The sequence below is a fragment of the Dermacentor variabilis genome, chromosome 7 (genome assembly GCF_050947875.1).
Source record: "Dermacentor variabilis isolate Ectoservices chromosome 7, ASM5094787v1, whole genome shotgun sequence".
NCBI classification, from domain to species: domain Eukaryota; kingdom Metazoa; phylum Arthropoda; class Arachnida; order Ixodida; family Ixodidae; genus Dermacentor; species Dermacentor variabilis.
The window spans coordinates 117,768,848-117,783,139 of NC_134574.1; the positions used below are offsets into that span (position 1 = coordinate 117,768,848).

General features: G+C 45.2%; 1 protein-coding gene across 1 annotated transcript; it reads right to left on the reverse strand.

Moving 5' to 3' along the window:
- Window positions 1-798: 798 nt before the first annotated feature.
- Window positions 799-14,286, reverse strand: LOC142587830 (phospholipase A1 member A-like). The gene is made up of 3 exons (XM_075699123.1): window positions 14,124-14,286; window positions 2,295-2,547; window positions 799-944 (listed from the first exon to the last, which is right to left on the reverse strand). Exons 1-3 carry the CDS (start codon window positions 14,154-14,156, stop codon window positions 916-918), a joined length of 315 nt encoding a protein of 104 aa, XP_075555238.1. The 5' UTR covers window positions 14,157-14,286; the 3' UTR covers window positions 799-915.
- Between the last annotated feature and the right edge of the window lie 6 nt (window positions 14,287-14,292).

Below are 14,292 nucleotides of genomic sequence, written 5' to 3' on the forward strand. Positions count from 1 at the left end.
TTTACATTGATAGTGTTATCATTCTTTCGACGACATGCGTAAGCCAGTACCCACGCCTTTTGGTCATTCTCGAACTATACTGTGGCGATAAACTCAAGCTGAAATAATCTAAATGCTGCTAGAGCTTAACCTGGCCCCGGGAAATTTCACGCCATGAAAGAGTTTGCTTTATATTGTTAATGGAGATATCTTCACAGCTTTCTTGGCTTCAGTTCATACTTACGCCACTTTGTTCAAAAGGTTGTCTACGTCGCCCTTCTCCCCACCGACCTTTTAGACAAAGATCCAATTTTTTGGCTGGGTCTTGAATACTGTTACTGCTTTACTAAGCCAAATAAATCGGCTTAGGACATTCTTAATTTATTGCATTTTACCCATATGTTGCAACATAATTTCACACGCGAACAAGTGACAATGACATTGGCGATGTTCTTGCACAACACCAACGTGGTTAAGCCTGCATCATGGCCTATACAAGTCGAATGCTCTCTCTACGAGAGCGTTATAATTTGATCACCGAGCGCGAGCACATTATCCTTGTCTGGGTAGTTACACGCGTGATGGATATAAAAGACATACACAAGATGTTGATAACATAAATATTGTCAACAACTGCACAATAAATGTCCACAATGCGTATGTTTGAACGCAATGAATAATTAATGCATTTCTTCGGTATCGCACGCAAACCAGCAACACTCAGCTTTTAATGCAACTGTCTTTAAAGCCCTGCAACAGTGCTTTAAATGTAACACTACATCACAGCGTTCAGAAAGCATGTCGTAGCTTATACCGTACAGTGTTCTTGTTTTTATGGAGTACACTCAGGAGCCGCGTTCTTGCTGTTCACACGAAAATGCAGGTAATATGTGTATTAGATTGATGATGATCTTCGTAACTTCGATTTTGGGCTGGTCACAACCGATGACTTTTGAAGGCTTTATCTGGGGAAAGGAAGAAAATAACACATGCGAGAGGCCCCGCAATCTGTCCGTCGTTTTCTTGTGAACCGAGGCCGCTGCAGTTCGAACTAAATTTTGTGCACAAAGAACCATGTCGTCGGCCACCTTTGAACATGTTCATTTTTTCACTTGAGTAGAAATATTCATTCTTCACCTGTAGAACACGCAATATATTCACGCGCATCCTTTTTGCTTTAGGCACGTGTAAGGCTGGCTTGCTGTCTCTTCGGGATTATTTCAACAGCTGACATGCCGTCGGAGCCTTGCCTATTCTTTTTGTGTCAATTTTCATTCGATGTAAGCTGTTAGCGTGGGTAGCATCAAAGAAACAATGTCATACATCAGCCACACATACGCCATCGGAACCTGCACAGCTTCCCTGCCACTCACAGGCTCGATATAATGCGACTTGAACTGTCGCTGGATCATGACTAATGTGGTTGAAACATTTGCCAGCATGATGAAGGACAAATTTATATTTCTTGAAAAGTTCTGGGTGTCAGCGTATCGAAATGAAGAAAATTTTCGCCTTGGGCTTACATGTTTGTAGACGAACATACAATGTGGCGCAAAGCAAGGGATGCCCCTCCGGCTTACTTTATTTTCTGCACAGGAATACTTTCACTCTGTCCCGAAGTCTCACGAGCTTGGTATTCACGAACTGCAACCACCCTGTTCACTTCCCTTCTTGAACGTCTGAGGAAGTTATAGTAACTCCTAGAACTATCGTTACAGAGAACGCAGCACACTGTGCCATCGGCACGTGAACGGACAAGATAAATGACAGCTTTTCAAAATGGCTCATTGCAGCTAGAAACATCACACTTTTATACACTCGCTCCCTGTGAATTTACCACTTTTTTACAAGTAATAGTGTGAAAAAGAATATTTCAAATATTAGAGGCGCGCTACAACAGAGTGAGTACCAATCGACGCGCTATTCTCGATAGGCCTCTGACTGGAGAGCCACTTCTGCTGTCATGACGCGGAGAAGTAGGGAACTACGCATGTCGACACACCTACCCACCTAGCCACACCAGTTAGTTACAGCAGAAATAGAGATATGCTACAGCTAAATTGGTACGAATACTTTGCGCACTTCATAACAAGTGCAGGAGGATGCCTCAAACGCGGCCCAAATATTCTTTACTCGGAAAAATCTGTACATCATTCTAACGGGCTGCGTGCGTTCTTTTGAGTTGCATACCTCAAATACATAATCTTTCTATGATGTTGCATCCTAACACTCAAGATTTCTCCTGTTTTTATAGGCGTACCGGTTCTATTCATGGCATTTCTTCATAGAAATTAACGATATTCGTAAATATTTACCTGTTATGCGTCCAAGCTTTTCGTTTGTGGCATTGTAGAAATGGCGACCGCAAAAGCCTGAAGCGTGTGCCCCTAAGCTGAATCCTATTAGGTGTATATCCTTTGCTTTCAGCTTTCCATCAGATAACACAATCATCTCTTGAAGCGCCTTTGAAAGCAAAACACCAGGCATTGGGCTGTTCGCTGCTGCGGCGGGGTAATTAGGCATGCGTGCTCCATTTAGCCACGTAACAATTAGAACGTTGCATTTTACCTAAGAAAAAAAACCTAATGTATTATTGTGTAAAACGTAAAACAATAAATCTAGCCTTAGAATATTAACAGGACCACTGCATCATTCAGCAACCTATATAGACGTAAGAAATATTTCTTGTTCTGTAAAGTGCATGCGGGAACACAGCGCAAAAGAATACCGACAGCTACATTGGCTGCTACATGGTTCCATTCATTCGTGTTGTCGTTTTTTTTTTCGCTGATTCATTAACCTATATAATACTCGGTAGAGCTATTCAAAAGTGAAAATCAGGTTTTCAGAAGATAAAGCACTCTAAAACTTAAAGGAAATCTGTTTATTTTTTTATTAGTACAAAAAAAACTGATTTAATTATTTCCATACATAGGCCTTCGGAGAGGGGTAAATGATGAAAAGCTTTTCATGGCAGTTAAACAGGTAGCGGACTAGTTACGCGAACAATATTTGCAATATCTGCTTCTGTAAGTGGGCGATGTAGCCTAACCAAAACGTCGGTGATTGGAGGGATTCGTTATTACAGTGTCACGATTCTGTCAAGCTACAGAAACAGATAGGAACACAGTGCCACAGTGATAAAAAGGATTTAACATTCAGGAAACAAAAGCCAATACTGAACAACGTTGTGCAAACCAACAGTATAACGTAACGGCCACCACAATCCATATATATCCATTCCACTTCGGGTAGCAAGTGCTGACTGTCGTGACGCCGTAGCTTACTTGTGGTGGTCTCCACACAGTCGATGTTGCACTACGCGGGTGTCTGCGCATATGGCAGCCATAAGATGAATTATGATAAGTGGGTAGCTACTGTAGCTCAGGATGGGCCAATGGTGGTGAGTAACGGGTTGGAGCCACGGATTGCCTTCATTGCGCAAGACGGTGCCGCGAGTGACAGAGAGAACCTGCCCATTCACCGCGATGATGCATTTATGCCATAGTTTAAGGGGACGAAGAGCCTATTCGTTGTTGATTGGTCCCCTCTCCGGACTCAGTCCTATGAGTCACCCAATTCTCCCTCTAAAGCCTCAACTGGAGATGTGTGTACTCACATAGAAAGCAATGCCACTCATTGAATTGCCTGATCACTACAATATTTTCCTTCTTTTCACTTTTCTCCCTCGTATCTCGTGCCATTTCTTTGTTTGAGAGAGAGAAGTGGTTCTTGTGGGGAAAGGAGGAAAGGCCAGCACTATCTTCTGCAACCCATGCGGAAGCACGGCTCAGCGCCAGCAGGGTGGGGGAGGTGAAGTAAAGGAGAGAGAGGGTAGGAGGGAGTAAGGTAGATGGTCGTCCTAGCAGCATCAGAGCAGCACGGCCGGGAGGGCCCAGTGGGTTCGACTGGACGAGTAGGCTGCTGTTAGACCGTATAGGAGGTGGCCCAGCAGAAGCGAAGTAGTGGCGGATCAGGAAGCCCGAGGTGGTGGGATGGCCGTTAGGCTATCCATCTTTGTAGAAATTTTCTATAGTCTCGCCGAGAGCCCCGGCGAGTCGAGGTACTCGATGACACCTAGGGCAAAGCTTTCTTTGCCTCATCCCCTTAGCTTTTGCGCTCTCCTCTCAAGCAACACCTAGCGCGCCAGCGAGGCAGCAAGTGTACCCTCTCACCCGCTCTGCTTTGCTGAGGCACGCACGTGACGTCGCGTCGCAGCCAATGGGAATTTAGGTGCCATTTCGCTGCTATACTGCTATATCTTGATGATGTCGCAATTTTTTGTGACAGCTGGAAACAGCACGTATTACACCTCAAGCAGGTGTTCTCGCTGATGAGGGAAGCATGCCTAACGTTGAAGGCGGAAAAATGTAGATTTTGCTGCTCACAGGTTACTTATCTGGGCCATGCTGTCGGCCAGGATACGAGACGGCCGGCTGAGCTGAAAACAGCTACTGTTGGAGATTTTTCACAGCCGCGCAAGAAAACAGACATTCGTTCATTTTTGGGACTTGTTGGCTAATGTCCACGGTACATTCCGAATTGTTCGCAAATAGCAAGTACTTTAAAGGGCCGCACGCCCAAATGGAACACTGAGCAGCGTGCACTGGGATAAGAACAAAGAGAACGCTCTCCAAGGTTTGAAAACGTTATCAGTTTCTTGTCCTGGGCTTCACATGCCTTACTATACAAAAGAATTCATAGTTCAGTGCGTCGAAAGCGACAGAGGAATAGGCGTTCTACTTATTCAGGTCAGGTATGATAATGAGGAACATTCTATTTTCTATGCCAGCAGTAAACTAACTGTGACAGTGGAAGCCTATTGTGTTATAGAGAAGGAATGTGCCTATTTGGTGTGGGCAGCCCAGAAGTTGTTGTGTTACTTGTACGGAGCGAGATTCATCTCCGAGACCGACCACTGCCCTCTGACATGGCTTAATCAAATGTGACAGAAAATGGCCGCTTGCTCCAATGGAGCCTCGCCCTCCAACAGTAAAACTTCTCCATCAGATACAAGAAGGGAAAGTTGCGTAGTAATGCGGATGGCTTGAGCAGGCTACATTGTAGCTCATTCTGCGTTTAGAGATCCCGACCTTTCTTCTTGTTTCTTTATTTTGTTAAGCCAAGACGATGCCCTTTCATTTAGCAGGACTCCATCAATTATTGGTAACTTGGTTGGCATGAAATTCCTTCGAAATTTGCATAGTGATATGCAGCATATGTTGTTGCTGCACTCATGTTTACTTTGAAGCATGGCGTGCGTAAAGCGAGATCTAAGATACTTCATTTCTGCGCAGAGCCCTGGCTGTGGGGTTCGTTTGCTGCTACCTGTCATTGTGAGACGTTTTGGAGTGTATGTCAGCATTTCGTAGCTGGTTGTTGCAAGCTAAGTCATTCTCCTTGCCACGAGCCATTCTCTTGCTGCCCAGCGGTCATCTGCACCAGCCAGTCGATATTTTCGGGTCATCGAGGAGCAATTACCATCGGCCAGCGTGGGTAGTAGACCTTCTAGCCTGAATTAGCCCAATGCAATGAATCGCTTCTTGAAGCTTACGATGCGTCCTCCATGGGCAGACCACCGGCGCCCGCAAGGGAGACACGTTTGGCAGTCCGAGTATGGGTAACTGGTTCACTGTCATCTTCACAGAGCAACGGGAGCAAGAAACCGCCTAGAAAATGGTGTTATACGCCGTCCCGTCACGCACTCTGGTAACCGTCATGGTCGTTTGATAAGCGCCCAAGCTAACTGTGGGGTCCTCCCAGGAACCAAAACGTGCATGCTTGACTCAAGCGAGACAACCCCTCTCTACGAACTCCCCCTCCCTTTCGTGCGTTCAGTGAAACGAAGGTGTCGTAGTGAGTGTGTGTGAACTTTCGCCCTCAACGCGGGTCCTCTGACAACTTTGAACGCTGCGACTGGACGAAGGTTGGACGAAAGATTTTTTGGCTTAGTGATCTAGGGAGGACAGAGGGGTTTTTCGGCTCCTCGGTGGGCTTCACTTCAGTCATGCTAGACTGATGAGATGTAACGTTCTCCACCCTTCATGTAGATATTGTAAATAATCCCAGTACTCTTCGTTCTCGATGAGAACACGTTCCTCCTTTCAACAACAACATCCTCGGCGTAGGTAATTTGAAACACGGCATGGGCCAGCTACTTTTTTTGACATGTCCGACCCAAACTCTTACAATATCCATTATCGTGCCGCGTGGGATCCAGATATCCGTCAGTTATTGGTTGTACATTGGGAAGCACCGAATGCATTGCAAACATACGCACGTGGCGTTGGAGCCGATGAATGAAGCGTGGCCTTGAGCCTTAATACAAACACATCATTGTCGCTAACCATCGTCGTCATTTTATATCTATAGCCTTCATTTCAATAGTGTCATTCATTTCTTGTCATGTCTTCGTGATCGTTCTCCCATCTTCACTTGTTTCATAGTCTTTTTTTATATTTGTCTCCACGCCGTCATTTTCGCAACATGGTCATGAAAAATTTGTCGTGCTTTCCTTGTCAGCCTTTCATGGTCAGCGCGCAATCGCACTCAAGCCGTCGCAATCACGCAGTCGTCGTCATGGCATGCTCATGGCTCTGCTATCATGCGTAGTAATAATGTCATTATTGTATCTGTACTGTCGTCATACGTTGTTGTTCCATCGCTGGTATACCAAGTTAGTCAACCCATCGTCATCATTATGTCCGCTTCACACCATGGTCATTGTTCCAGCCTTCACGCTTTTTCGTCTTGCTTTCATCGTAACTTTCGCATCGTATTATAGTGTCGTCAAGCTATTATCCTTCAATTTGCGTAAGTTTGTCGTAATTATTTTAGGTATTTATTAAGGCGTAAGCCTTTAGTGGCTCGTGAGTGTCCGGGCGCAGTCTGTAGTGGACGCAGGAAAGCGGTGATCACCAGCGAGGGGAGCAAGGAGAGGAGGCACATGCCAGTACCGCTGTGCGAGTGGGAGAGCGCGGACATGCGCGTGGGGGTGCACGCACATCGGCGACAAACCTTGCAGCAATATGGCTGTGATCGCATCCCATGCTCGCAGCCATGGCGGGGTTCGTTCGCAGAACAGTTCAGAGAACAGCAACAGAGGCAGCCATAGATAGGCTTTCGCCTATCGCAGTTTAGCTCAGCATTGTGCCCATAGGTTTTTATAGTATCGTCATGCCATTGTCATCATGCCGGCGTTGTGATTTGGTCCTCGTAACGCCGTGGTTCTCGTTAGATCATCGTCATTCCTGTATTATCCTATTGCTGTCAGTCTGCCGGCGTTCCAGCTTTGTCGTTAGTCATTGTCATGACTTCGCGGTCTTCTCTCCGCCATAGCATTGTAGTGGTTGCACTGTTCTCCTTAGAAGTGGACAAATACTCGCATATTAGAGGAAATGCACCTAGCTCTCGTTGCCCATGACCTACAAGTGGCCTTGAGCCAACATCCAGAGGCGTTACCCGGACACTCAAGCGAGAACATCCGGGCAAGTTGCTAGAATCAGACAACCGAGATCATCCGGTCAATCAGACAAAGGTTAAAGAAATGCGGTCTCTGGTCCCCAACCCATTGTACAGGACCGCATTACATACGCTAGATACTGCCCAAACAAGCTACAAAATATATTGCTTCCGAGTTCTTCATAATGTTTGTTCACAATATCACTAAAGCTGTAACTTCCAGTTCGCTGAAGTTTTATTTGTCATTTCCAATAGGCGACGTTTAAAAGGTAGATACAGGGCCCCATACACTACGTTGTCATTGTGTGGCATTGAGATAGGGTTGCCCGCGCACTTTTGACCGTCAGCAGTCCATAAGTTTTGCCCCGCCGGTTTTGCGTCACCTCAACAGATGGCGCCACGCTGCGTGGCGCCACCTCCAGGCGCTTTTCTTCTAGATGGGCTGGGCGCACTGTCCCCCTGGTGTCTTTCGCTACCTGTCGTATCACCTTCACCCGGTTCTCTTCTAGTTGGGCAGCGACCAAATGCACCAGTGCACAGCATGGTGTGGAGCGGTGTGGTGCGGTGTAGTGTGGTGGGGTGTACCATCGCGAATATACATTATATCAATTTCAAGATTGTGACTACTATCATCTCCAGTCAATATGTTTTGCCGGTTGCCATTCAATGCTTACGTCCACTCTGGATTACCGGATAGTCAGTAATTTTTTTCTCATTTTCCTCTCTTACTCTCACACCGCAAGTACTGTTCTCACCTCTCCCTCGTCATTACATACAAAAAATAATCCGCCTTCCTTCACCGTCAGCACAAAAAGCTTTTCCCGCCCACACTCACCCAAAGCCTCACGCTGAAGTGGCTACCATCCTTCGCTTACCTACCCCGTTTTCTACAAATGAAAGCAACCATTTGCTTGAAGTAGTAGTTCTGCTGAAACCCCCAAGGTGCAGCGAAGTAATTAATAAAGGGAAAATCAGACATCCACCCGTTCGTAGCAATTGCTGCAAAGGAAACCCATAAGGCTTGCTTTGTAGCAATTGCTACGAACGGGTGGATGTCTGATTTTCCTTTTATCTGCCATTTGCGGTACGCGCAAACTTAGTTCACAACACTGATAGTATTGTGCCATTCCTACTGTCAAAGCTGGCCACACTGCTATCTTTCCACGCGCTTGACCATAAGTCGGCTCAACAAACGGAGCTGACTCAGACTCTCCAAGAAATTAGCATAAAAAACGGTATATATGTTGACCTCAAAAAAAAAAAAAAAAAAAAGACACGAGAAAAGTGGACCCCCATCTTATATAATTTTGTACGGGTTCATACCGCTCTTTCTCATTTTTTCCGGAATTGGAGTTCGGCGGTCCCACAATGCCTGTCCGATGTATATTCTGGGTTTTAGCTATATTTTTTTGCTTAGAGCTCTCTCGGACTCCCACTGACCGAAATGCTACTTTTTTGGGATCACTCGGAATCAGACTCACTACTATTATAGACAGCCGGGATGACTTAGATTAAAACTCAGAAATTCTACTCAGGCAGGTTCATTCGAACTGACTTATTAAGACCCAGAAAGGTCTTCTTGGCCCACAGATCTCACGAACTCAGACTTTTTCTATAACCTATCAATGACAAATATGCCTTCATACAAGGATAATATATGGGGATTGCAAAGGATTACACTGGCTAATAATTTAGAAAAGACTTTGCAAGAGAGTGGTTGATAGAGAATACATTTATAATTTCTTGGTCATCGCGATGTCTTGTAAGAACCAAAGAACTATGAGGCTTGACCGTGACCGTGCTGGATTTATTTCGCCTGAAGATAAAACGTGGAAAAGGAATATTCAAAGAATGTGCAAATGCTTATTTCGCGGTGCACGCGTGCGTTCGTGCCGTGAGAACACCCTTTGTGCATTTTTGCAATGTGCATTTTTGGCAGGTAGGGTTACATCACAGTCCTTTGTTTAAATGAAGGGTTATACAAAAGTTTTTCCTGGCGGAATCGTGTACAAAGAAGCTTGACTATAGGCAATGTCATTTATCTGCGATTTTCTATAAAACATTAGGACGTTTATGCTCGCTTTAACGCTTTTTGAGGTGTCGGACATGACGGTAGGCTCTTAGAATTTCTTAAGCTTCATTTGGTCAACAAAATCAACCGCAGTTTTGTCTGTGGCAATATATATATATATATATATATATATATATATATATATATATATATATATATATATATATATATATATCATAAGTGCAGATGCGGAACCTTAGCAGTGACACCGCTGGTAAGCATATTTGCGCTGAAAGTGTGCATCAAACAAGGCTAATGAAGAAGATCTAAGAGAAAACGCCACGAGATCATCTTGCAGAATAGCCACGGCAATATAAAAAAAAAGCTCATGGAAAATAGGCCATCACGACGTGATGCGAAAGCAATAATTTTTATCCGCTGAGCACGTGGAATGGAGAATGCGCGACAAGGGCGCCACTAAAACCTCCCGCCTAGCATGTAGTGTTTAAAAACACCCAACAACTGAGCACAGCATGCTATTAAAAACTTATTGTACAGTTTTGCACTGGAGAGAATTGCATGAGGCGGTTTCATAGGAGGTTGGCTGGCTGAGACTGGCTGCTCGGCGTCATGCTCCCTGCTATTGGCATTTTCTGTACGTCAAGGCACCGAATGTGCGCGTAAAAGCTACGTCGGAGATGTTCAATCGAACTAAATCATGAGAGAAATGCTGAAAGTCCGCGTGACCTCGTTCTGGTCGCACTGGACACTGAGCGTTTAGAAGAACCGGTTGCTCCACAAAGACGACAGTAGTACCACTCATCGTAGGAAATGCCGCAAGCATAGTATAACAGCACGACCAGCGAATGAGCAGTTTCATGATGTCAAGTTACGCTGTACGGAAGCCACCACTGCTTCCACACGAAGGCTCGAGCGCCAAATAACAACAGGGTATAGGGTTCGAATGAACGCTGACTGGGAATGGTAACTGCGCTGATGAAACCTGGTAAACTGGAAAAACTCGCGCAGCATCGAACTTACTCGCTTCTATCGACAACGCAGCCCACAACGAGTTTTGTTTCACTTTGGCCGCAAAAGAGAAAAGGAATGCTTACACGGCATACATTATACTACCAGTTCGCGCTCTGCAGCAATCCTGCCCCCCCCCCCCCCTCGTTCGCTTCGAAGCCTGCTTAATGGCAAGCGGAGAAAATACATGGAAGGTGGGTGGAACGGCATCGCTGGTCGTCAGGACGCAGTGGCACTGACTTTTGCTCCCGTTGCTCCGCGAAAGACGCGGGTAAAAGTGGAGTCCCACGTTCGCGAAGGGGATGGATAAACCGCAGTTACGGCGCAAAGCCGCGTATTCCCGTGCTTGCTTTTTTTTTTATGCGCGTGTGTGATGTATCCAATTTCATATTGCCGCCGTCGCCACTAATTCAGCTACGTTTTCCTTTGTGTTTAAGTCGGCAAAATAAACTGGACCCACTGAGATTTACTTACAAAACATCTTTTCTTTGTTCAAGCCTCACTGGGACTCAGACTCATTGAAATGTTACTCGGCCAGGCGCACTTGAATTCGGACTCAGCGGTCAGTCTTAGAGTGAGTGTGAGTGAGCACGCTTATGACTGAGTTTCTCGACCTATGTGCTTGAGTAAATCTAAATATTGGCCTGTCGGGAAAGCTCGCGCAGTGACCACTGCTTTTCATTCGTAGCAGCATAAAGCCTACGTTTTAACGCGGGAGTCAGACGGTGAGATAAGACAGTGTAGTATTTCCGCAATTGCGAGGGCGCGCTGCTGATTGCATTCTTAACTGCATGCAATTGCGTAGCCAGGAATTCTTTGGAAGTTTGGAAGGGCGAGGGTGGGGAAATCTACTTGACCACAAATGATATGGGCTAATGGTCGGATTGGGGACATGTCATGGTACAGAGAAATTTTGGAGGGGGTGGTGTGGAGGGGGGCGTGCACATAACCAATGTGTGCATGGCTACGCCTTCGGCATGCGTCATCGATTGCGTCGATTGCGCGTGCCGAACTTCCCTGACTGCCCCATGCATCCGCAATCACCGATGTTCTCTCATGGAGAATCAGGTTTCATCGCCAGCACTAGAAAACTCTCCCATAAAGAGACATTACTGAGCTGCTCCGCACTACGGTCAGACTAACACGAGCTAGATGGAATGAATGTATCTGCTGAGTGCTGTCATGTTTCTAATAAAAGGTTAGTGGTATTTTTCATGCAGAAATATTGAGGTTGCTTACTATATTGAAGCGGTGAATTTGTCGTAATTCATAAAAAAATCACAATTTCGTTATAAGGGCGAAGCAATGAAGGCGCATCAACATGTCAGAATATTATACGAACTGTAAGACTCGTGGCTGTAGTGGCAGTAAGCTGACAAGTAAAAACGAACTCTTGGTCCTCTGCTTGAATCTCGCCATCGGACAATTTCACTTATGTTTTCTAATCAAAGGCAACGTCTTTCTCAACGAATTCACCGCCACTTTTGCTTATAAGGTATGTTAAATCTTCTTTCCAGGGCCGATCCCGGAGGTAGTGCGAAGCCGGACCGAAAGAATTATATAATTTCTAGGTTAAGGCTGTGTTATTGCTTCGCACATTTATTATTGAGGTCAGAGAAGATTCAAGATAGAAGGCATGCGTTTTAGGTGTTTCGTATCGTGGCATTTATTTTGGTTGCCATTCTCAAGGTTCTTAGAAGTAATTGGGGTAAGAATGTAAGACCTGGTATGAGCAATTTTAATGATAAAATGGTGTGATAATATAACCCGCGTATAGCGCATGCTATATACCTTGGCATGGCCTAAAGCACACGTATACCTATATATATACAGCAGCAGACGGCTTTCGCTTGGAGCGTTGTATATATTTGCAATGACAATAATATATACTAACTGCGTGTTAATCTATTCAAATATTCTGCTGTGCGTATAAGTAAGAGTCAGTGCAACAGCTTGACGTTGTGCAGGTTCAGCTTAGATGAATATTCACAATAAATAATGTTGCTCGACTGTCGTTGCCATGCGCGGGCTAAAAATAAAATGAACAAGATTATTTTGTACTGTAGGTGAGCTCAAGCTATATCACCGACGTGTTCTTCTCCATCTTGATGTTTTCTTTAGTTTATGTGTCAATAAACGCTATCAGTGCATGAAAATCCTCAAACATTTCCCGATTTAATTAGAGCAAGAAAAGGATAATTTGAGTGTTTACTTCGGATAAACGAATACGCTGACCAGTGCGGACCCGTGAAAAACAATATCTGATTGACGACAAAAAGTCGCCATCCCTCGCCCTCTCTCTTCGACGCTTTCAGTTGCTACAGCTTTCAATAGGTTTAGCTGCTGCTAACTTCAACAGTCATTTATGCCTTTAGTCAGTTAATTTGGACTTCGACGTACATCTCTGCTAGAGAAACTTCCTTCCCGCGTACTTCAAAACTTTAGGCTTGTAGAGGAGGATTGGAACGGCATAAAGGGTTCTCCTCTCCAGCGCTTTCTAGTGGGCCTGAATTTGCTGTGACATAATTACTAGCGCTAGCAAACCTAACAGAAAAAAAAGTTGTGACAGGAGAGAGCGCTAGGACTAGCGCTCTGTCCTCCTTTACAAGGGCTGCGCATGATGGGCCCAGTTCTACGCAGCTTCAACTCGCACACGTGCTCGTGCTATCTTGACGACGTTGTAGTTATTGCTATCCTCGCTTCACCACGCACCTTCGACGGCTCCGGTGTGTTTTGACGCGTTTAACAATCACTGACATACAACTAAACCTAAAGAAGTACCGATTTGCAGCTCGGCAGCTGACAATTCTAGGTTACGTTGTGTCCAAGGATGGAATAATCCCTGATCCAGCCAAACTTCGGGCCGTCGCTGAATTCCCTAAGCCGACGTCCATCAAAGAACTGCGCAGTTTCGTAGGTCTCTGTTCTTACTTCAGACGCTTCATCCGCAATTTGACCGCCATCATATAGCCCCTGACCGAGCTACTTAGAAATTACGAACCCCCTTACTTCGTCTTCGTCCGATTGCAACGAGGCCATCACAAAGCTCCGTCGTTTACTAACGTCTCTGCCAAGTTTGCGTCATTACGAGCCGACAGCTGCTACCGAAGTTCACAAATATGGCAGCGGTGTTGACCTCGGCGCTGTGCTTGCCCAGCGCAAAGAAGAGTTTCGTCAGTATGTCGTGGCTTATGCAAGTCTTACGCTTATGAAAGCTGAGTCCAATTACACTGTGAAAGAAAAAGAATGCCTGGCCATCATCAGGGCTTTTACAAAGTTCCATACTTATTTGTATGGCGGTCCATTTGATGCAGTCACGGAACACCATGCACAATGTCAGCTGTCGTCCTTGAAAGATCCCTCAGGCCGTCTTGCCCGATGGGCACTTCACCTGCAGGACTACGTTATGAGATTCTACCATTTCCACCCCAACAAGCAACAAGTGAAACATTAAGAAGAGAAATGCATAGGCGTAACCATGTGCAATTTTTTATACAATATTACCATATGCAATAGGTTCAACTGGTGGAGATAATATTGCGGTGTTATATGTCTTGGCAGTTGCTTCATTGATAAAATTCGCCTGTTTCTTGTCGTTGCGGATAAAGCTTGAACATGTGGCATTACAATAAACTTGACTCACCTTTTTCATCAAGGCGTCCTTAAGCTCGTCCATCCATCCAACTTGGTCCTTGAAGTTAAACCCATGTATTATAGCGAAAAGTGGCTTATCCAATTTAAGTTCCCAATTAACCACATACTTCTGTATCCACGTTTCGCGGTTCACAGTTATCGTGTAATTGATGTCTGAT

Coding starts and splice junctions, on each gene's coding strand:
- LOC142587830 (XM_075699123.1), bottom strand. CDS start 14,156: ATGGACGAGCTTAAGGACGCCTTGATGAAAAAG. Junction 2,548..14,123: donor AGGACGCCTTGATGAAAAAG/GTGAGTCAAGTT, acceptor TTTTTTTCTTAG/GTAAAATGCAACGTTCTAAT. Junction 945..2,294: donor AAAGCTTGGACGCATAACAG/GTAAATATTTAC, acceptor TCCTTTCCCCAG/ATAAAGCCTTCAAAAGTCAT.